The sequence below is a fragment of the Melanaphis sacchari genome, unplaced genomic scaffold, assembly GCF_002803265.2.
Source record: "Melanaphis sacchari strain LSU unplaced genomic scaffold, SCAv2.0 Contig261_pilon_pilon, whole genome shotgun sequence".
Classification (NCBI taxonomy): Eukaryota; Metazoa; Arthropoda; class Insecta; order Hemiptera; family Aphididae; genus Melanaphis; species Melanaphis sacchari.
The window spans coordinates 1,032,214-1,059,063 of record NW_020271135.1 but is presented as its reverse complement, the minus strand read 5'-3'; the positions used below and the strand labels follow the sequence as shown (position 1 = coordinate 1,059,063).

At 27.8% G+C, this 26,850-nt stretch overlaps 1 protein-coding gene across 1 annotated transcript in view; it reads left to right on the top strand.

The window, feature by feature from the left end:
• Positions 1-26,850, top strand: part of LOC112595203 (potassium voltage-gated channel protein eag) — a 203,580-nt gene that overhangs the window by 155,760 nt on the left and 20,970 nt on the right. The window contains 2 exon segments of the mRNA XM_025340329.1: positions 11,829-11,960; positions 21,006-21,145. Coding sequence (XP_025196114.1) covers positions 11,829-11,960; positions 21,006-21,145 — 272 coding nt within the window.

The window sequence follows — 26,850 nt, the reverse complement described above, 5'->3', positions numbered from 1 at the left end:
AATCGAATTTTAAATAAATATTTTATTTGATACTAAATTTTATATAAACACTAATGATTATATTTTTACATAAATTATAAAAGAAAACAGTTAATGTTTATTTGAGTATTAAGTTTATTCGGATAATCACGGATATATTATAAATTAATATAAGATTTAGTTTATGCATTTTACTATAATTACTATTACTAAAGTCATTATAATTATTATCATACTTAAATAACTCAAAAAAAATTCGTTAAGATTTCAATTTATTCGTAGGTATATAACCAGTTTTAAAAACCTCATCTCTTAAAAAAAAAAAAAAAAATAATGATGATGATAATAATTAAAAAAAAAGATACTCATTTGAAAAGGAGACCTGTTGCTGTGGTTTTTATCACAAAAAAAATAATTTCTTTGATGACACAAAAATGTAATATATCGTTTTATCTGAAATATAAGTATACTTATAAGATAATTATATTAAGTATACTTAAGGGTTCAATATTTTTAATTTAAATAAGTTTACTCTTCAGGAAAAATATTAGTGAGCATGCTTTGTGAAACACTTGCAGGTTAAAGCTCAAAAATTAATTATATTATCGAAATTGATTGATGAATTAATGGAATTTGTTGAATAATAATTATTATATTGTATACGTTTGCTGTGATAATATTTTAACGAAACAAAACGATTCAATGATACAATATTAAATCGGTATTTGTATATATATATATATATATATGTGTGTGTGTGTGTGTGTGTGTGTGTGTGTGTGTAGATATAAACTCTATTATCGCAGTACTTTCGGTTGTCCGACATCATATTGATCATATTGAACACAGGTATTTAACCGTACGCAACACCAATCGTTTTTATTGAGGCATAATACTATTCATAACGGTAAATAAACTGACGATTTATATGTAATAGAATAACATTTTGTTTTATATTCATGTGTATCTATGTATTAACAGTTGCGTTTGCTGGTTCTATATCGTTGATTTTACGCGAGTTCATTACGTTCGATCTATGCGTCAACCGCTGAGTTATTAATGCAAACAAAAAGTATCGCACATTCCTTCTAATCATCATAATATCATAATATACTCATATTCGTATGTATAATTATATCATGTAACCAAAAACTTTATAAATCCTGTGATTTCAATTTGACATTTTTCCACGGTCTTCCCCCTTTTTCAGACCTTTACTGCAGACGAGTTATTTATTTAAAGGATTTTCGATATGCGGTTGCGTCGCATTCGAATATAATAATAATTATTATTATTATTTAATATAAAACAAGTGACAGGCGTAGTTTTATCACTCAACTCGAATAATATTACTACAATTCCTTTTGGTTATTCTGTTTAATATAAACGCATAAATACATTTTAATACCATTAATGATTTTCGCATCCAGTGGGGTTTATTTTTTTTCTACCATTTTAAAAGCATATATGTATCCAAGTATATATATATATAAACTAACTACATTCGTGTTCCTTAAACTTTTGGAGAATTTTCTGAAAATGTTGTATAAATATAGTATACATGTATACATCTACTCCGTTAACAACTAATATTGTTACGTCTGCCTCACAAAAATATATTTTCATACCAAATCCCAATGGGGCCGACTTTCTGCACTGATGAACCGTAAATCAACGAAAATTTAATATCTTGCCAAAACCCTAAAACAAGGTCATCATCACATAATATAAAATATAAACATTTTTCATCTTATCGCTGTATATCGTTGGAATTCATGTTACCTTGAAATAATATATATTGTGTGTGTGTGTGTGTGTATGTATGTACGCGCGTGTCTTAACCACCTAATAGTCCAATAAAATAAAATAAATACAAAATATTACTATACTACGTGCATAATATGATGGTTTAAATAAAGTTGTTTTTATCGCTTTAATTCTTGAACATAGTTTAAGAAAAACAAAATACAAATAACATATATTTTTTTTTTATATTTGCGTGTTCATAGCATACACAACAAACATTAAATTATAATGATATAATTATATGCGAAATACAGGATGTAACCACTGCATACCTATTAACTTTTGTCTGTTTTATTATCGAGTAAGACAATGGTGTTTACAACATCCCGGTTAATAAAAATAAAAATAAAACATTTACCTTCGTTTTTTGAAAACCTCGTTGCATAATAATAAAAAAAAGATTTACAATGTTCAATAAAACAAAAATTAAATAATTTTTGGCCGAATATATCGGGTTGTCCGGAGAGGTCTAATATTTTTATACAGTCGAATTCGCTTATAACGATGTGGTACGATATTTCGGGTAAAACAATTCTAAGCAATGTATTTGGATGGTTTTATATTTTATGTGTTGTTACATTTTATAATCCGGATATAACGAAGTTCGGTTATAATGATCAGATTCTCTTGATCCCTTGAATATCGTAATAAGCGATTTTGACTGTATTGAATTTAATATAGGTGACGGATATCAATGTTCTTACTTATTAAAATTACATATAATATTCATCACTCGATATCGTGTAATTTAGAACCGAAACCGTTGCTTGGTTGCAAGATCAGTAGGCGTTTATAATTATTTTCGACATCGAAATATCCACGGGAACTCTAAGTTTTGTCAGTGGAATCGGTGAATAGTGAGCGGTTGGGAGATGTTGGGTGTTGCCGTCTCAAAGAGGTCGAAGTGGTGGCAAAGTTGAAACAGGTGATGGAATAACGTAGCGAAGTTTTCATCAAAGAGTTCGATACAAGTCACTTATCCAAATTGAAAAGTTTCCAAACTTAGTCGTCGACGGTGGCGACAACTATGGGACAGCGCGCGCACTCGTGCGTATGTGTGTGAGAAAGTCATACATACGTATATATTTTATTTCACGAATACCGTCGCTGTCGTTGTCAAGTGGACCTCTTTGTAACGATGCCAAAAAAAAAAAAAAAAAAAAATAAATAAATAAAAGAAAAAGGAGGCGATTTTGAAAAGATTCGATTCTTAAATCACACCCTGGTTGACCCTATTCGTTCGCACTCCGCGGACCTAATTTCCCGGATACAATGCGAGCGGCGTCCCATTGTCGAAACGAATATCCTCTTCCGGTCACGCTCGCGTATAGTGGTATTACCGTCTCTGTCCAAATCTAACGAAAAATAAATGTCATTGCCGTCGAAAAGGTTTTTTTTTTCTTTTCGTTCAGTCACCGTTATCTACCTCTCGTGTGTCAATATTAATTAATATCGTCGAGGTTTCAAAAGACCGCTATACGTTCGTAAATTCGCATGACCGAATTATTGCATTATTAGCAATATTATTGATTGGTAAACGGTTTTCATATACAGTATAAAAATAGTATATAGTATACATGATTTGCCACAGTGAGTATCAACGTTCAAGATTTTTTTTAAATTAAATTCATGCTAAATTTTCATCGTGTAATCATAATCGGCGATAAAACAAAAAAAATAAAAAAAACACCAAGGTTTTTGCATTGTAGCATTATTCATAAGTGATGGTGTATTGAATTCACAAAAAAATAAAATAACGATTTAAATTGAAGTTAATACACGTGTTATTATTATGACGCGCCATCGTAACGATACATATATTATTATATTCCCTAAAAATTTGGTGTGCAGTTTTGCGAATAAGTAGAAGACATGATATTGTAATGATTCATACATTGTACCTGATATATATTTTTTACACTTACAGTGATTACAGTGCTTCTTAAACTGGTGGTTGCGGCCCTTTACAAGGCAGTTAAATAGTTAAAAATTTATTTTAGCATATAATAAATAAAAAATAATTAATGACTTTGATTAAGGGGGCCTTGACAGTTTCACACTAAATTTAGAGGAGCCTATGACAAAAAAGTTTGAAAAGCATTGATCTAGTACACTTGGTAACCCCTGTTTTATATTCTTTAATATAATATTCATAACGATTTAAAATTTGGAATTCTTAAATACAAATACTCGAAAAGCGTATTTTCAAACACTTAGATATTTTCTTATCTTTAAACATTTTTTTGTTGTTTTTTGGACATGGAATTTTCTTAAATATTAATATGAAATTTTAATTATTATTATACTTGTTATCTATTTCTACTGTGAAATTATCCGCACTATAAAAAAACATAAAATGTATTATCTGTTATGCTAAACAAAATTATTCTTGAATAGGTACTCATTATTCAATCTCTTATCCAAAGAGTTATAGATGTATGATAATATTGTTTGTACAAACTAGTTTTTTCAATTACTAAGTACAAATAAGATGGTGTTTTTAAAAATTGTTAGATACCTAAATCCAAATTAAAACCAGTAGTTTCATTTTAATTGATGATTATTATGTGGATGATAATATTTAAAATATAATATGATGATATGAAGACTAAAGAAAATTATATTTATCTATTTGAGTTTTTTTTATTCATTCTAAAAATTGTATGAATAATTAGTACTTTATTTAATACTGAATTTATTTTAAACAATATCTGTTCGTTCAAAAATACTAATTTTTGATTTGAAAATATTCTATTTTTCAGTCAAAGCAATAATTATTTAATCAATCAATGGTTTAATTTATTAACTTATTAAAATTATATTATATTTGAACTATTTATTTAATATTGGATTACAAATTATTTTATTTAAAGTTGATTCCTTGATAATATATTCCTTTCTTTGAACTATAATAAATTGTAACTTAAATTTTAAAATTTTTAGAATAAGAACTTATTTTAATAATTGTTAACTATGTTTTTCCATTTCTATTGATGTAAATATTATGCATAATTTATGCGGTTTTTTAATAACTTCGAATTAAGCTATCAAAATGTATGTTAAAATTATAAATAATATGTAATATTTATAATTATATATTTCTCCAGAGTTCAAGACTCAACACAATTTATCCGTATTATAAATACATCTTTAATATTAAATTTAAATGTCAGTTTTATATATTTTTAAATGTTTTAAATTAAAAATTATTTTCTTTAAAATTTAAATTAATTATAACATAATTCAAATTAGTGATTACAAAATACTCAATAAATGTTAATCTTTTATTTAATTACTCAATTATTATTAACATATCGTATTAAAATATTATATATATATATATAATTTTTAAATGTTCCTAATAATACGATTTTTTAGGGAATAATAGTTGTGAAAAAACTATTTGTATGCACAGTACGTACAACACTATATTGACAGATATGAATATTTATATAATTTTATTATTATTAAATGTAAATTTAAGCTAACGTTCATACTTCCTACTGTCATTTAGTCTGTTTTAATGGTTTTAATCGTAAAAATATTAAAATATTCACCAGTACGGCAAGCGTTTCAGTTTTGGATGTAACGATTATTACAACCAAACGGTCCTCCAGAAAACAAATAGACTTAAATGACCCACTTCTCCCCTTTCTTCTTACCTATACAACCAATCTGTGTGCGTGCGTGCGTGTTCAAAAAAGATTCCAAACAAAATTCGTGCCTTTCTCGTACCAGGGCCTTGCCTCTCCACACCACCTTGCCCACCATCATTCCTTCGTCTCCGGCTTTATACATTGCATTTTATTTACGGTCAGACAATTAAAACTTATACTGTACTTTAATTTATACACGTTTTCCATAAGCATTGATGAAAGGCTTTTTTCATATGATTACATCGAAAATAGTATACAACAGTTCGCAGTGTGCAGAAGTGCACATCATGTTTATAACATTGGGGGTGAGTAGAACTTCCAACAACTTTGTAGTTCAAGAAATTGGATGAAAATTACCAATTTTAAAATGACTCAAGTAGTCCAAATGAAACCATATTTAAAATAAATCGTGATTACAACAGATTCATATTTTAACACATAAAAACGACGAAGATTGATTAAATGTAATAATTTTTTCTTGTTCTAATTAATTTTTAATCACGTATGAGTACGTAATGATAGGTTAAAAAGTGATACAAATTTGGAACAGGATAAAAAATAAATAATATCCAACTTTGTATTGATTGAAGTTCAACGCACCCTTAAAATTTTTTCGTAATTAATTTCATAGACATTTCACCCGTTCGAAATCGATCCGTTGACCTTCAAAAAGCCATGCGTGTGTTATGACTTCATATAATAAAATCATACACACCACTCAAAGGGTAAAAATAATAATTGGCAAACAATTTAGAATTGATGAAAAACAAGACCTTTATTTTTATTATGCAAGACAGTGTTCAAAAAAAGCTAATATAGTGCTGTTCGAAACTCATACTTCATTAATAGATCAATGCTTGGATGCAGATGGTATTCCCTATAACCACTAGAACCGTAGCGACTTTAAGTCAACTTTATTGTTCATCCTAATATTTTCTAACCAATTAATTTGATATAATATTCGTGCGTTGAGTGAAAAAATCACACGTGGCCCATTAATAAATCATTTTGTATAGTTGATATAACTCTCTAGGCTCACTTCTTCCTGCCCGGTGAAAAATTAATACACATTATCGTATACAAACACATATCATAATGTGTATTATATATAGGGTTGTTTCACAGAGTTTATATTTACGTAGTCTCGTATAATTTTTTCCCATTGCGCTTCAAATCAATATTCACCACATATCGCACATCTACCAATATATATTACTGTACTATAATACATTTTACATAATATTATTGTATGTATATACCGATCGTTCGTTATTGGTTTCACGACGACCTCGGGGCCTCTGCCATCATCGAATAATATACCGATAATATTCTAAGAATGATATTACTCGACTACTAATTAGTTATTTTAATTATCAATCATCGATAAATAAAACAATTTTTACTCAATTTATAATAACTATACACTTTATTTTACGCGTAAATAAAATATTTATTATAATGCACTTTCGTTATACATCATACCATTTTAAATATGTACTTAATATGTTGTAATTAATAAAAAACGAATAGACAAGTCACACTCAACATGTTTTAAAATGACATTTTTATAGTTAACACTTGGGTTCTGCATTCCAAAACATAATGATGTATGGTCATACCAATTTATAAAATATAATGTAACTTTTTAATTTTAAATACTCGGTTGATATTTGTGTGTCGTATAATGCGTCGTTCGTTTCATACATTTTATTTTCACTTTTTATTAAAAATGGAAGATTATATTATTATAATAAGAACAATTACATATTTCGTATAATTTACCCATTATAGTCAAATAATATTTCACTACACATCAGTCATTTCAAAAATCCCAAATACCTATACCACTGGCATGCAATGCATTTAATATTATATGTGGATAATTGCTAAATTTTTTCCGGATTCCTCGCAGTCTACCATTTATACAAAAATATATTACTATTTATTAATAATACTGCAACATACCTGCACATTGAAATGAAATAATAAATCCTTGTATATTCACGCATGCAATATTATATGTTACATTTCATGGAAAATAACTCCAAACTCCATACTTCATACGCTGTTAAATTTGTTATATAATATGTGTGTTACGTGTTGTATCTATATAAAAATATTATAATATTATGCATTATTTTTTATGTCATTGTCGTTGCATTATATCACAATATGATACTCAACGATTTTTGGTGTCTACAAAAAAATTAACAAAACTTATTATTTTTTTTAAATATGTACCAACCCAGATCTGCCAGAAGGTATGTTGGCTTTAAGACTAAGCAGGTACCGTAGAATGAACGGTTTAATCATTTCTTTAATTTAATATATATATATATATTTTTTTTCTTTTTGTTATTATTTTAATTTATTGTTATAATTATTATTTATTTTCATTTATTTATGTATATACAATATTCCTTTACATAATATTTTCTTGCTCAGTATTTGCGATAAGCCCCCGGCATAATTAATTAGGCATTTGTCATAATATAGAAACCCGCGAGAATAATATATTTATTCGCTTTTATTTTAAAAACCACCTCAGACGCCACAGGCGGATGCCATTTTGAACTACACCTTGTAGCCGATTGTTTTAACAACATTATATGCACGATGACAATATATATATTACATATTTTTTTTTAATTTATCATTATTTTGTTTTGTTATATTATATATTATAATAACATGCAGTGTGATAATTTTTTCAATTTTACTAAATTTATTGATTGAATCCATACTTTTTTGACAAAAAATGGGACAATTGCATAGGTACACAAATATTTATAAAAACATTTTTTTTTAAATAATTTGCTCTTTCAGAACACGCGTGCGCAGTTATACTTATAACGTTATACATTTCTATAGGTATCTACTTTCAAAAAAAAAAAAAAAAAAAATTATATATTTGAGAAAGCCTATTTTTTTTTTTTTTAATAATAATTTGTATTTAATGATTAGAAAAAGTTTAATCGTAAACACATTAATAAATTAAAATAGCTAAATAAACGTATTTGATGATTGAATTTGATATTTCTTTAATTCAGCCAGCTTGATTTTAAAGCTGTTTCTGTGAAATCAAAAGTGATTTTAAAATTGTAATCATTTTTCATGTACCTATAAAAAATATGTATTACGCCTTATTAGCTTCACAATACATTTACACCTGATTTAATACTTTAATAATAAATAATAATAATTACTAACCTAATCTAGTTTGGGAATCTGGTAAAATTATATTTAGTTCTATCTGTAAAAATAATTACACTGTGTCTATATAATTTATGTTATTGTTATGGGTTATATATTATATTGTCATTATATTATTATATTATTATTATTGTTTTTTTATTTATTATTATTATTATTTTTATTATTTTTAACGTTCATGCGTACCTGTAAAGCCAAGCACGCCGACAAATGTAATGACAACGTACAATGCGATCGAACAACGCAATTGTACAGATAATTATTGTATATTATATAACTATTAAACGTAGGTCCGTATATATATTCGAAAAGCTATAAGTAGCCTAAGGTCGAAAATCACGTATTATTATTTTGATTAGGTGGATATTTAACTATAAATATGTATACAGTGTGATTTACCAGGCATGTGTGCCCCAGTTTTTCCTATAATAATTAATTTATTCAAACGTTGATCTTTTTGAATCTTGAATTTCACTTAAAGATTATCTTTTAAAATACTTACATATTTAATGCAATTTATAGAGTGATCTATGGCGTTACAAACTTATTTTATTTTAAATGATAACTACCGTTTTTTATACTGAAAACTGTTGAGAAGATGCGTTTTTTTTTTAATGAAAATATAGAAGATTAGTTTTTTAGTTATTAAACTTTATGTATAAAGATAGGTTATAACTTATAACTATGATTATAGGCTAAGAAGATTTAAGGAATAAGGACCATTAGGATTTTAGAACTGTGGACTATGGTACTTAATTAATATTAATTTTATATTTACTAAAATTAGTTGAAATTATCCAAGTGTATTAAGTACAAGAATACATTCTACGTAATAAATCTTATATTTCATGTAAAACCATTATTAAGGACTGTTATATTTTAATAGGTACATAAAGTTTAATAACTCAGAAACTACTCATTCGAATTTCAATTAAAATGCGTCAAGATTTTCGAAAAGTTATGTGTTTAACGATTTATGAACGGATTATTTACATTTGAAAAAAAATAATTGAACGCCATTGAAAATTAAATAAGTAATATAAAAATTCGAATTATTTAAAAATATGATTTTCTAGTATAATTAAATTATATGTCAGAAATGTAAAAGAAATTATTATAAATAAAATATAATATGGGATAAGCATGCTTGTTTCATTGCTCTGTATATCTTAAAATGTACATTGCATATTATTATTATTATTTATATTACTATTATTCCAAATTTTTTTTTTCGTTATATTTTTAGAAAATTTAACTACTATCCGCTTTTATTTATTCCGTTTGTCGCTCCCAATGGTCAGACGTACGAATAACAACAATAATAATGTTATAATTTAATAATAGCTTGAGGATATATCTTATCTTATTATTTCGATATTATTATACTCGTTATTATTATTATTGATGTTATTATTGTTATAATTATAAAAATCATCACTGTTATAAATTATCGCTTGGTGAGTGAATTATTTCTCACGTGAAGACCGTAGTTATTCCATTATTGTTATTATTATATTATATTATACGAAACAGAATACTTACTATATATAAATATATAGAGCTTTTAAACCGCTTCTTACACCTCGACAGTTATATATAAGTACAAGTGTATGGCGTAACATAATATATTATATTAGAAACGCTTATACGTATGTATAATTATCATTACATGAGGCTAGGATCACACTATGCGTTTTGTCGGTTCCCGATCAACCGGAGCCAAACCGCAACACTCTAAAATAAAATAGGTTTAAATATAAAACGCGTTATCAGGGCCAGACTAGACCGATTTACGGAACCGATTAAAAACCGTCGGGAAGCGACCGCAACGTGTTGCGGCCCAACCGTCCGGTTGCGTTTCGGGATGTAAAGCACAACACATGCAATGCAATTTGTCCGATCACATTTGTGCGGATTATCGGTAACCGAAATTGAAAATTTTATGAATAATTAATAATCATTTTTAAATTTAAATAATTAAAAAACTTAAAATATATTTGTAATATACATATATATATATATATATTATATTTTATTTATATTATAGATGTATATTATTATTTATTAGCATAATTAGTTGATACACGTTTTAAATAAAAACAAATAATTCTAATTACACAACCTTTTTATTATTTTTTTACTTATAATACTAGATACATTTCGTTTAAATAAAAAATCAGTTTAAAATTTAAATTTAAATTAAAAACGATTTTCGGGCTTTTTAATCTCATTTGTATGTATTCGGTTACCGATAAAACGCACAGTATGATCGATCGTCCCGATTGCGGTTAATCGGGATAGTATTTTTCGGTTGCCGACAAAACGCATAGTGTGATCCTAGCCTGAAAGTCGTCTGAAAAATTTCCGTGAATTTGTCAGAGATTATGACCTAACCGGATAAACGGGTCTTCCTGTCGAGATTCGAAAACGATTTCGATCAGTTTCTACGTGTTCATGAGTCAAATCATCAGATACAACTGTGGTATGTGATCATAGCATGTTATTTATATTAATATATAATATGACGACTTGTTGAAAAGTGAAAATCATACTTACGAATTTACGATAATACTAATGTCATGATGAATACGATTTTGACAATATGACAAATTTGCGGAGATTTTTAGGACACGCGTGTAATGTTGTTATATTGTTATAAATATTATTGAACGCGTAACGATTGGCCGTTATATGAAACAGCCTTCAGACGGCCTAATTTAGGCTGGGTATAATTAGATATAAGTTGAAATAACCAATATAATAATTATCTTTGCCAAAAAGTAGACACTTAAATTTATGTCGGTCGGATGCACAGTATCCGACATTTTTTTTTTCGTTGGTAGTTTTTTCCAGTTGAAAATACTTGTTAAAATACGAGTATCTGCAAAAACATGTTGCATAAAGAACAAAAATGTTCGTCGACGTGGTCAAAAGTATTTGTCGTTTCCGATAGAGTTTTAATAATTTCAATTGATTTTAATCATATACCAAACTAGACAATAATATCTCAAGAATAGAGTGTCGACGATTCGATAATATCATAATAGATAGATTATGATATTACGATATTGTTGTCGTGGGAGACGGCGAACACGCTTTTGGCCACATCGAACGGCATGATAACCATGTCTTGCCTGCGATCACATATAACCGTTTTTAAATGATATTTGTTAGAGACACCGTTATGGCTGCTGATGCAAATAGCTCCGATCAAGAACGAGAGGGATCTCGTCGTGTTGTTCTTGCTCACGTTCAGGGACATCACGGCGCTGAAACAACCCATCGAGTCGGAGGACTCCAAAGGCGGTAAGTTTTGAAAAATAAATTTTGTTCGAACAACATAATTACTCGTGCACACAGACACACACACACGCACGCATACACAAGCCCACATACCACTTATATCACCATAATATTATAACATCATTTATACAATATTACACGTTAACACAACACGCGGTCGGGAAATATACAAACATTTGTCTCTATTTTTAAGCGCGCGTGTGTGTTAGTGTGTACGTATCGACGAATGTACATAACAATATAGTGAAATTTCGTTCGAAAGACAATCGACGCGCTACGCGTGGACCGTTAGTCCTTCATTCAACCGGTCGGAATTAAATTATCAATAAAATTGATTTTGCGTCGAGGCTCGGCGACGGCAAGTTTACTTAAGATCGAAAATAAATAATAATAAAAAATCAAAATGACGACAGTGGAACCGAATAATTCGGATAAAGCTCCGGGGGACGGTGTGAAGTTGTCAGTTCAGGAGTAGAAAACTATTTCACTATACGAATAATTGTTAAAAACAATCCCGCGCATACCATTTATCGTACAACCGGTCGCTTGCTTTTTAAAAAATAACACGTTACCCCCAATAGGTCTAACAATATTACATGAAAATAATAAAACGATTCGTACATCAATTGATACCAATGATACCACGCGTGGATATTATAGCTTGATTATTTCGAGCGAGACGTTCTTATGCAAAGATATACTCTAGGGTCGTACAGGTAGGCGCAAATAGTGAAAAAACTATGGGGATAAGCTTACCTAACCTATATATAATATATATATATATAATTTATAACCAATCGTCTTCTAAAAAAAAAAAAGAAGAAAAATTGAGGGTTTTTACACCATATTAGAACATAGTAAAATACATACTTTCATTTCTACATTAAAGACTAAATATATTCATTTTATATTGTTATCATATCATAGATAACACAAAAATTACATACATTCACGTTATTATTATAATTATTATAGTTGAATATTTATTATGTTTAATACTCATAAGAGCGTAACGAGAATAATTTTTAGAGGTTTTGTGATTCCAGAAAAGCCTCATCAAAATTCGGTTGATTCAGCTCCCCCCCCCCCCCTCCATTCAAGTCCTAAACACTATTTGCGCCTATGAAACTACACCGTAGACGTCATATTTCCATCTGACTGCAGCAACACATTTTGCTCATCATTCGCTCGCTTACTCCGTTTTCGCGTCCTAAATTAATTATACACTAGCGAACGCTGCCGTCGGGACCGTGTTCACGCCAAACGGTTTATCGAATAGCATATTTCAACAGCGCCTCTCTGACATCCGAACACCGATCAGTACAAACCACACCAAATAATAATATACAATTCTAACGTATAGTGTTCATCTCATCACATTCACCCTCACCCCATTATGACAGAGCCGTGTGGTTCGTTTTAGTCAAACAGAAGTTTGATTTCAACGAATCAAACGGATATCTACGGCAATTGTATTTATTTATTTTTTATTTTATTTTTTTATTTATTGTTTTTTATCATTACTGTCATTTTAATTATTGTTACTCTACATATGCATATAAAATACAACTACATTGTGTGTTGCGTAGGCCGTAGAGTAATTATAACTTATTATAATATTGACTGTTTTCGGTGAATTTATCTTCAATACGGCAATAATATTACAATATTATTGATTTGTGCAATTTTATGTTATAATGTTATGTTTTATGTGTGTTTGAGTTGCATGGACAATTGTTGTACATCACATATTAATATATTATGTTAAAATAGTGTCATATGTCGTAAATTATACACCTAACAGACTATGCGTTGGTTTATTTTAATACACACAAAGTGCGTTCAGCATATACAAAGTTCAACAGAAAGAACATGCATTTTTTTATTAGCTCGTCATGTGATAACTTTGATAACTTTTGTTCGTATCATATACGTATTTCGAATAATATGTTGTTTAACATAAAACTATAAATATACTAATATGAATTGGGCCTTTTATCCATCACATTTGTTAAAAAGAAAAAAAAAATAGGTAGATTAGATTAAAACTCAGTTACATGGTGAGCTAATTACATTTGAATTTCTTTCGGCTATAATCACATATTCTCTTTACGCATATCAGTACAATTATACCTACCTACCTACATACCTATTTATTTATCTATTTGCCTGCCTATATTTACTATAATATTATGCTTTATACATTCTATAAACTGAGTAATTGCATCTAGGCCACAAAAAACAGACTAATAATAATATTATTAGATTTTTTTTATTTGCTTTTTATCACCGTTTATATACATGGTGATAACTGTATAGGTCCCAGTGTTGATGTAAAAAATACTGTAGAATATACACATAATTAACAATTTACGTTTTCAAAAATATATATGGAAATACGATATAAAGTTTCTAATCAACTCGTAAGGTATTAACATTATATTTATATTGAATCATAAATTTAGGATTATATTGAAATTTTAGAAAACAATACATTTATTCAGCGAAATGTTAAATAATCTTAAATTCAAAATAATAGTCTGTTATAAGAACAAATATAATCAAATTTAGCAAAATTGAATTTATTGTTTTTAGAATGTTTATTTGATGTTTACCTAGTACCTACAAAATTATTTTTAAATATAATAAGTATATTAATGTTTACTAAAGTGTGCAATATATGAGAAAAAAATAATAATATAAGATTATATTTAATTAAAATTATTGTAGGTCTAGAATAATTTGCATTTGCATACAATAATTATAATTTGGTTCGTAAATATCCTTTATAATACAGCAGTCCTCCTTTTTTTTTTTTTAGAGTCCTGCAGGTTTTCTTGCAATAATTAAAAAAAAAAAAAAAAACAATAAAATGTCCGGCGTTTTAAAACGTCCCATATAATTTATTAATTTCTTGTAATTCCTTTTAATCCTTAGGTATACTATAAAACAGTAGAAATGATAAATTGTTCATTTTGTTATATACTTTTAAATTTTTTATATTTCTTTGAGAAATAAATCAACTTATATTAAAATCCCAATAGTTATTTATTAAATTGAAATAAATTATAGTTTAATTGGTAGGTATGATTGTATTATATATTATACTGCATAAAAGTAAATATATAACATAAGTAAATAATAATATAATAAATCAAAGTAATTGATACATTGGAACTTTAAAATAAGTTAATGACTAAAATATGAATAAGTACAGAAAATATGTTTTATTAATTTAGTTGGTATCCTTTATAAAATGCTGAAAACAATTTTTTGTTACTAGAGAAAGGGTGGATCCATAATATGGTTTTATAGATAACTGTTCAAATACTTATTATATTTTTATTAAAAAAAATTGAGTACCCTGAACGATATCTATTTATAATTAATCATACCGAACGCGACAGTGATTTTACTGCAATTTTTATCGATAAATCACTATACTTTAATCATTTTTATTTCCACAATTCCACCATCTCTAAAATCTGTCATCGTCGCTATAAATGGCAATCGTTTGACTAGTAATTTTATAAGTATAAATTTATAATATTATTGTTGTTGTTGCACCGAAGGATGTGATAATAATGTATGATCAAAATCACTTTTTTTCTAGCAACAAAAAATGATCACTGTACATTTGTCGTTACTCGTAGTTCATTTACCAAAGATAACTAAAGAAAAAAAAAATTATGAAATCGAGTGTTTTAATAATAAAAAACATTTTTATTTTATCTTTTCTTCTATAAGATAATACGATAATGTGTATCAAGTGTCAAAAAATATGTACTATTACATCTCTTTGCGCACCATCCATTTCGTATTCTTGTCGTCATTTCATCATCCTCCGTTCAAAATCTTGAGTTCGACATCTCTATGTCTAAATGACGTATTCCTAGAGTGGCGCTCGTATTTTTTCAGAGTGTAAACATAATAATAACTCAATTTTTATAATACGCGCAGTAAGCATGTAATATTTTTCGATTAAGGATTAAGACGCTCACGGCTTTAATTTCATGGCGTACGATCGTCCCCTTTTCGGTTATCCGCCGTCATGCTCTCGTATACGCATGTCACGATCACTTTGCACGTGCCGCTATTATCATAATATAATATTACAATGTCATTAATGTCATCATCTTCGTTGTTGTTACAGCTCGTTGTAAACAATGGTTGAATCCGCGACCCTTTTCGTGTTTTGTGTTTTTGACGCTCACCCGATTCGCTCCACTGGGTTGGGTCGTTTAGATCTCTATTCCCGTCGGCCGTCACTCGCAGTGTTGCAGTGTTTACCTGCATAATCGGTTAATTTTCATTTTTGCGTTTATTGTCGTTCGGCGTACACGGTCGATTTTAATTCGTGAGCATTATTATACATAAAAATTGTCGTCGTACTTTACTAAGTACGTTAGGACCGGACAAATGAGCGCATCTGCAGTGTGACGGGTCTCTGACATAACGCCGCAGAGAGGTCGACAAAAAATAACCTGCAGGAACTAAAAAAAACAATGCATGTTTTGTTTTATGGCGTTTTCGAGTTTATGTGCCAAGCATGCCGTTGTCGTATTGGGTTAAAATACTGAAATGGATTTACCACGAAAACAATGAAAAAATCGTAATGTTCAGTGCGCACTACGTTATCGAGCGGACTTATAGGTGTTCGTCCTGTCGAGTTATTGGGATGAACGCCTTTTGGACGTCTATGTTTATTATAATCATAAATGCCCGTAATATTATTTGCGCAAACGTCGAGTTGGACAACAATTTTATTACGATAATAATTAAAATAGTATCAGCATAACGACGGTATACACAATATTTAAAACCTATATAAATGTTATATTAGTATTAGAAAACAACCCATTGTGATCTTTTGTTTTCGGATTTTTTACGTTGAAAAAGCTTTATGATGCTTAATAAAATACCTTAATAAAATATTTTATTAAAAATAAATACAATAGTATATTATTATGGGATGATACGTTATTGACTTTTGCTTACTAGATTTTTCAGTCGACGATAACATATATATTATACTATTAAAATTGGGTTAAAGTGTTAGACCGACATTTAATTAGAAATCGTTATCCATGGAATGATCTTACAAGTTACATTTTTTTTTTTTTTGTTATTCGTTTATATATTACATAATTATATAGTTCACTAATAACAATATAACACGTTGACCTACTCTATTTTATTAATTTCCTACTCGGGTGAACGCATAATTAATCTTAATCACGATTTAATCGAAAAAATACGTTGTTTAATTTAAAAAAAACAAATCATAAAATATTTTATTATATTATTATTTTATTAACTAGATATTAATATATGAGAAATATACAATAAAAAATCGATATTGTTTAAAAATATGAAATAAATATTAACCTTAGAGTAATGTGAAACAACAATAATAACAATATTATACGTATAATTAAAAATTGTAATGTCGGAATCATTCTTTCTTTTTCACTTGAAAATATCACCGAAACCTAACCGACTGTTATTTTGTTGATTGATCGTTACATAAGGCGTTTTAAGGTTTTCTTGTAGACGTCATAACTGACCTTATGAAACTGTAATTGAAACTAGTATTAAATTTGCGTTTTTTGAATACTTGATTTTTAACTGAATGCACAGTACACGTACAATATACTCCTAATATTTTTTTTTTTAATGTTTATTAAAACCCCGTTGAAAAAATTCAATAAAAATGTTTTCAGAGAATTCGAAACATCTTGATTCATATCAAAAAAAACTTTTTTTTTCATTTAAACGCAACTTATCAAAAATATGATTACGAGGTATTGTGGTCGATAATATGGATCATAAAAATAGTTTTCCTGTCTTGTCTTTTTAGTTATTAAAGACAAACTTTGACGTAAACTTATCAAAATCTTATTTTTTAAATGTTTAAATATGGTATACATTTATTTTTTTAAATTCAAAAAAATTCTTCAAATAAATAAATTAAAAAAATAAATGTCTTTTTAAACCAAATTAAACATAATAAGATGAATTTGGTAATAAAATATATTAATAATATTGTAAGTGACATATCTAATCGATGACAATATGTGTATTTGTTAATAAGATCGAGTGTTACTCCCATAGTCCGTGTTGTTTCTGTGATACGGCATATTTTCATATGGGCTATAAATTAACTTCGCTCACATACTATGACAACTCATCCCAGAGAATATTATTATTGGGTGTGTAAGTGTGTGTGTGTGTGTGTATGTACATAAATTACTTATTAAAAACAACGCGTCTCCAAAAAAATTCAAAGATTTTGAAATTTATATTTTTAGACTTCAACATTAAAAAAAAAAAAAAAAAACTTATAGTCTATTATTTCCGAAGTTGATATAAACTTAAAAATAATTCCATGGCGGGAATATCAAGCATCGCTATACTATTGAGTAATACATAAATAAGTTATCCATGTTTTAATAGAAACTTCACGCAATTAATATCAGTAATTTCGACTTGGAATTTTGAAACGATATGTTTTACCTATTTATATTTATGTATCTCCCGAATAATTGGCTTTTTTGACTCGCTATAGTCACGATATATTAATTCTTCACTGACTAATTATACTGCTCGTTTTTTGTATGAGACGGCTACTTTTAACCACTATCATTAAAGCTTTAATAATATTAATAGGTAAGTACTCATATTTATTGCCATTTAAATGTTGCGATGGACGTAGTAGAACGTGAAAATCTCAAATGTAGCGTAAAATATGGGTATCAAGGAAAAACGATTTTCGTAATTTAGAAAGTCTTATGATTCCACTGAATTAAACGAGATGATTTTAAAATTTTATGTGGAAACTGGAATACACTCTGTAGGCGCAGCTGTGAATTTTGTTGTAACTCGTCACTGCGACCATATATGTTTGGCACGTAGTCGTTCGCGCCGCGTATATATTGCTATACGCGCCTATTGAACAGTTTCTACGTCGTTTTGCCCATATTATTGGCGGTTATTGTGTGCACGTATACTGCAACCATTTATATATAAACTCGATGATGTGTTGTCGTAACTTATATTGCGAAGCAAGCGAAAAACCGATGACATTGGTCTACGACGTCTACGTATACACTTTTCATCGAAAATTCGAAACCTTTATGGTAATACACATTCGCGTGTGCGTGCGCATACGTGTGTGTCTGAACTTATGATTCGATACGACCCGGAATATCGTAAGCTCACGTACGCTCGACATCGATCGCCAATAAACGTAATTTGTCTATGATTTGATGTTAAAACGGCTTTGCTACGATGCGGTTAAGTCCGTTTAAATGTTCAACAATTATAGAAAGTTTAAAAACAAAAAGTTGATTAGAAACTTTCTCGTATTTCTTTCTATATTGACGATTATAATCTGTCTAAATAGATTAGTATATTGTCCGTCAAAATTAAAAATATAAATATTCTCTTGTGTTATCATTTGACAGTTTTTTTTTTGTTTTGTTTTTTACATTTCTATAATTATCATTTTTTTTTTTTTTATTTCAACGCTTAATACTTTCATTGAAATCAGGAAAACAACTATTTAATATTAATAAATAGTTTTAAATTTAACCATTGCTATTAGATCCACTTCTGAAATCTACCGTAGTTGTGTAAAATCGATACACAAATATTATTTAAGTATAGTTATACAGTTGTTTCGGGACAGGTGTCAGAATATTTTGAAATGTTCGTTTCTTGTTAGATACAAAAAGATTAAAATTAAAAAAAAAAGTGACTTTCTATATATTAAATTGAAATATCGATTTCGAAACAGAGCGTAAAAATGTTAGACGCCGTGTCGAAGCTAACAATTGTGTGGAAGGTGTTTTCCGGCCGAAAATCCATTTCGGGTGATTCACCACGATTATCCATATAAACAAAAACGAAAACCAAATACAAAATTTACTCACATATCATAGATACTATTTTTTCCACATAAAGTTATTTTATATTTAGATATATATATATGTCCTATATTTAAATTCTACACACGTAATAAACATCGATGTTGTCTGATAATTATATAATACCCCTTGCAAGTTACAATGTTATTTTTTTGGCGTTCAAAATAGGTAGAATCGATTATTTGATTAAAAAATCAACCGATTATCAAAGTTAAAATAAAATAACGTGCATTTAAATAGTAAACTGTATGAACACATATTTTCTACCCGAGACAATATATTTGCAAACCATCACGTATTATGTTATTGTAAATAATATAGTGTAAATAGGATCATTGGAATTCCCAGGTAGCAACAATAACAATAATGATTTTAAAATCGAAAATCAAATATATTCCTAAATTATCTTCAAATTGTTCATACTATTTGTACCCGATATTGTAGCAAGTTGAATATATCAGGTTTAGAAAAGATTATAAATAGTTTGCGTCTCAGTGTTTAACATACCTAGTTGGGTCTCCATATCTATCGATATTCATACCTAGCTAGGTTAGGTATTTTTTGTATCTCAATATATTATGTATTTAAAAAGAAAATAATAGTTATAAAAATTTGTGCTCCCTATAGTAATATTTTCACAAAAAGCACACACAAAATATAATCATAATAACTTAAATACATTATTGTCGTAAAAAATGAATAGGTAGTATGTTAGTATGGTGTATACTGTATAGTTTATATTATGTGTTTTTAAATTTACAACCTAGATAGTTTATTAATTTTGATGACGCAAATGCTATGCAGCCCGTCAAACTTTAAGGTGATTGTAGAACTACTAAGCGAGATTCTGTGTTTTTAAATAAAAAATTATCGACTAATCATTGATAATGATTATTATTATTACGGTTATTAAAACCGGTTTAGTTATATGTTATATCATTATTATAGGTACTCATGTCATATCATTATTATTACTACTTGTATTATTTGTTATTAATGTCTTGCTTATGGTTTTTTTGTTTACGTTTGTCCTTTGTTTATATTTTTAAATTGTCGACGTGCATGTTGAGTGTGTTTTTTCCGTTTGTTTTCGTTTTTCCATTGCCTTGCCCAACACCAGGAGATCTGTTAGCAGGCCTGAGCAAGTTTGCCAAGCTGGCCCGATCCGTGACCAGGAGCAAGACACTGGTGTCGCAGTTCTCGTCGCACCCCGTTTCCATCAAGGACTCCACCAGACATGTCCAGTCCCATTTAGCGCACGTGAGTATTACGAAATTTAACCATTTATTTTATCTTTATCATTACCTATTCATGTACAATCATCAACGTTGTCGCACGTTGATATATTTTTAATTCAGGGACTGGATATAAAAACAATTGAGAACCAGTACCAAAATGAAAAAATTTTCAAATAACTAGAATCTTTAATTTATATAATTTAAAATCAGAATAAGAATCAGAACCATTTAATTAAATATTTAGGTACTGAAACCAAAAAAATCATAAGTTACCAGTCCCTGATTTACATGTTTAAATCAGTGGCATGGTTATGTAATAAGGTGTGTTTTTATTTTAACGTTTATACTTTATACGTATCTACTTCCGCTACTTCCCCCTCTTACTCAAGATCGTATCGGAGGGTGAGTTCGAGGAGTCCAAAAACCCTTTCTCGAAATTTCTTGAATAATTTAAAAATGTACAAAATTATTATTTATTTTTAATACCAACTTAAATAGTTAAAATTACAATTTATTAAATTAACTATTGACTGTTTTTTTTTTTTTTTTTATCATACTATTTGAAAATATTATTATAGCGTATAATAATAGAATATTTTTGATCATTAACGGCAATTATCTATGCTGTTTAATATCTTAACGGTCGATGACGATCTATAAAAACAATATTATATTTGTGTAAATAAAAATTTTTATTATTATTATATACCGTCGTCCGCCAGACAGTGACAAACTCGTTGAATCGTTTCATGAAATTCGTTATAATGAGTAGACAAAATAACAAAAATGTATTGTTTAATTTTGTCTTTAAATTCCCAAATGTACGATATATTATTTGATATATTATATGTACTACTATATTAATTTTTTAACATTGCTTTAATTGTATACTTTATTTTTAGCGAAATTTCAAAATCTAAATTCAGTAAATATACATTATTCAGATTTTGGACTCCCTTCGAAAAAAATTTCTGGATACAGCCTTGCTCTTACTATCTTCTTATATCTATGCCACTGATATTAAGACTTATTACATGTGTATTTATGTATATGCGCAATGTAGTCCATATTCAAACGACCTGTCGTTGAGTGTTGGATGGGGAAAGTTGGTAGGGTAAACACAACGCACGGTGGAGGAGACGACTGCTATATGATCCGCATAGGTACTTTTCATCAAGACTATCGCATGTGTAATATTATACGAATATATGCAACATGTTTTACTTAGAGTATAACAAAATCAAATTACAAATTCGATTGTCTAACTGTACAATAACTTGAGTTTTTAAACTTAATTATTTAAAAAAAATGTATATATATATTGAATACATACCTCTAGTTTAAATATAAATCTAAACAAAAATGATTACATTATAATAGTAACTTAAATTTATCAGATTTCTCTATCTATCCTATATCTAAACATCTCATTCTCCAAATGTATTTCAACTTACTGGGATTTTATTCGTAAAATATTGTAAAAGAGACACACATGTTTATAGTCATAAAATGTTAAATGTTTTAAAAAATCCCTGTTCGTTTGCACCACTGATATTTATATTAAGTATCACATAAATTAATCTACTGTAAAGTATACTGTATTATACAAGAAGAATGCTTATAATATGAAACAACGTGACGAAAACGATTTTTGTAACAAATATCGAATTATTGTGTTTTTATCTTCTAGTCACGTTAAATCAAAATATCTTATTTAATATTTCATTATTATTTCAATTAAATTAATATTTTATTTAAAAAAATAATAATAGGTAATAGTTATAACAAAAGCTAACACAAAAAACTTTATTAATAACGTGACAGGTTTTGATATTACATTTTGTTTAGCATTATATTATACATAAATATATAAAACAAAGAAAACCGTAAGAATTTCATCAAATATCAACAATGCAACTTTTTGTTATACCAATGTTAGTTGTAGTTTATTTATTTTTGAATAACAATACAATGTCAACTCCGACAGAGATAAGCTTTCTAAAACAATAACAATTTAGAGAAACGAGAAAAGTTAATAGCAATGTTATATTATTATTAAAATGTTGAAATTGTGTGTTTAGTGAGCTGGACGCGATTATAAATAATAACTGTTGTCAACTTAGCAAAAAACTCATAAATCATAAAATCTTATAATTTTGGCGTAATGCTTTGAAATTTGATCGTCCGTTTAGAAACAAAAAAACTATATTTAAGCTATAGAATTTAAAGATAATTATTGCCAAGGTAAAACAAAAGACTCTTTAAATAGGAAATTAAAAATCATGATGTTTTTCTTTTCATTCTCGTTTTGCAAAAGAAACATTTTTGTACCTTATAAAATACAGTTAATTATTGTTATCGGCGTTTTATATAATTCAAAATTAACTTGTCTAATTATAAATCTAAAGATAACTTTTTTTTTACTCTGTTGTATTAATAATGACACAAAAACTTATTAATTTATTTTAAATTACCCCCGAAAGTGACTGCTTTTATACAACAATATAATTTCAAAATCTATCACTAAAGATTCGACTTTGTATACATCAATAATTATATAGGTTTAAGACGCCAAATACCTAAAGTCTTAAAGTTTTTCTCGTTTTATGTATCGACTAATCAATTAAATCAATGATTTTTTTTTAAATTTTAATGGGACATTAAATATTTTCTTACACTCATCCTCAATCATCTCGTTTACATTTAATTAAAATAATATTTCGCTGAGACATTGATTGAAGATTATTATTGGATTATATTATATGATTCAAACTAAATAAATGTTCATGACAATATATTATGATATAATTATAATATGAAATTTACTACAGATTATATTTTGTTTCCGAAATAAAATGATGTCTAATAATTAAAAGTTAATTGTTGATTTGAATTATATAAATGTCAAATATTTTTTTTTCATTGATTTCCCTAGAGTTTGATAAGTTGTAGAACGTAATATTGTAATGACTATTAAAACTCTTCCACAAAATTCAGCGACATATCTTCCCTCAACTGAATGACAACATGATTTGAACACGCAACTTATTTTATAATTGAAGGATATAAAACACTACGGATATTTATATTTTCCATACTGATCTACTATATAGTTGTTTTTAAACACAATGTACTATGACGGTTGTCTATAATAATCCTTATAATATTATATTATGAGGTAATTATCGTTAAACTACATGGCCAATCAACGTACTATATATCAACGAAAGTCAACGTCACAACCACGATTTTCCAGACCTGTTCATTTGGAATTTCCCTGCTGTGGCGGTGGATTGTGCCACTTATTTTTTTCACGCAGGAACCCGATAAACGTCTTGTTGTGATCATTATTGCTATTTGGTGTGTATCGAATAAATGTATAGCAGAGAGGTGTTCACACTCGATGATCATTAATTATCACATCGTCTATTGTTGAATCCCCGCACCGTGACCAGCAGAAACGGCTTTTATATCCGGACACGGAGAAAGGCGATTGACCGTATATAGTACTGTAGAAAACGCTGCACAAAGAAAATGCGATAAGTCTCCCCGAATGGTGTCGTGCTATATCCAACAAAGTCGTATAGTTCCAGTTGTTTTTAAAAATCAGTAATTAATTTCGTTGTATTTGATTTTTGTTTATTTGAAAATTAGATCATCAAGTATTAGGTATAGCACAGTATGGATTTCTGAATTATAGTAATCGAAAGTCCCGATTGGTATACTATATTATTTTATGGGGGATGGACATTCATAAGCTGTTTTGAATTTTTTTTCTTCTAAATGTTACGTTGATTTTGCAATTAATTATATTAGTACATTTAATATTTATTATTGATTGAAAATAGTTATTTTCGTAACTAACTGACTATCAAAACAAAAGATACATAGTAATATATTGGTTGGTTTATAATTTAAAATATAACAATTATTCTACTTGGAATCTAGTAAGATTAAAATATTATTTGAATCTGTTTCTATTAAGTCAGTTTGAAGTTATACTTTCAATTATACCAATAGCATTACTACGGCGCATTTTTGGAAAACTCAGTCTAAAAGTAGAATACAAAAATAATGATAGAAATAAAAATAAAATTATTTTAAGAATATATAAATTAACAATTCTTACACGTGTACATTTAAACTTTATAGAAATACCTTTTTAGATTATTTTGTAAAACATTTGAAGTGGAAACTACAATTTTCATTTTCTACTTTGAAATTAATGTAAAATCTTAATCAACTGTATAGAACAAAAATATGAGTAAAATTAACAATTAAAATTATCGGATTTAGCATGTTTTTAAATGGTTAAATTAAAAAGTTATAAACTGCACATGTTGGAATTAGCATATCCCTTTTCATTACTCAAACTGTACGTTGCATCGATAGTTAAAGTATTGTGTCGTTTTATCAAGTTTTATAAAAATGTCATTGATACTACTCGTTATATAATACATTTTTCATAATTAATAAAACTCAGTTCAATCTCATTAAAATGTTTTGAGGGAATAGTGCTACGTTAAGAGAACCAAACCATGTTTTTTTTTTTTTTTTTTTAAGACATCTTTATAGTAATCAAACAATGAAGCCATGTTTAGACTTCAATGATTGACAAAACTGTAAATTAATTTTTGGTAACACACTTTAATTTTTAAAACAGATTTTCATTTATTGAAAGTTCATTGAAAATAGTTTACTTCGATAAAATATTTAGATATGCACTTGCCTAATTGGCCGACTACTGTCCACTCATAAAGAAAGGTGATCAATCAAACTTTATTTTACAAAATTTTAACAAGTGACAAAATCAACATTATTCTGCGTATGTGAGAAAGAGGAAGACCTGGAAGACCAATCTCCATCAGGTTGATTTAATGGTTTATCGGTGGCACATGACAATACACTTTCCCTCGTGATAGCACATGGTATTACGTATTAAATCATATAATATGTCGATCTCTGTTTTTGAGACGCTTGAAATAATTAAAACTGATGCTGGTTTGACAAGTTTGATAGAAACTGTTTACAACGAGGTTTCGATTTTTAAAACGGATTTTGATTAATTAAAAAATTTAGACATTTTAGTGTATTATTTTAACTAAACCAAATATTTCAATATATTTTTTTTTAACTTAAATTAAAATAAACCTAAAACAGGTATTCTTTTACTCAATTTATTTATTTGTTTTTAATTTAATCGCTAATCAAATAGTTTAAAATATTAAAAATTACATTTCTCGAAATAATGGACATTTTAACGAATCAAAATGTTTTTCAAAACGAAAATTTATAGAATAAATGTCCGGTTTTCTTTAGTTTTATCAGGTCCAATACCACAATTTGCCTATCGATTTTACGTTACCTTTAACATATAACACGCTACAGCTTATTAATTAAGAAATATTACGTGAGTTAGTTGCCTACCGAATAACGTAAATACGTTATAAATTATAATAATATTACCTTCCTATTATAATGATATCGATTTCGCGTATTTCTGTGCAATTACCTCATTCTAGTATAATAATAATAATATTATATTATAACTGGGTTTCGTATTTTAAGTCAAAAATTATGAAGCTTAGGTATGTGCTCTAAAAAAAAAGCCTTAAAAAAGTTTTACTTATTTTAGCTTTTAAAAAATAAAAAACATCAACATATGTTTAAGTTTACAAATTTATAAATATATCAGCGTATTGCTCTGATGTATAGAGAATGTCATGT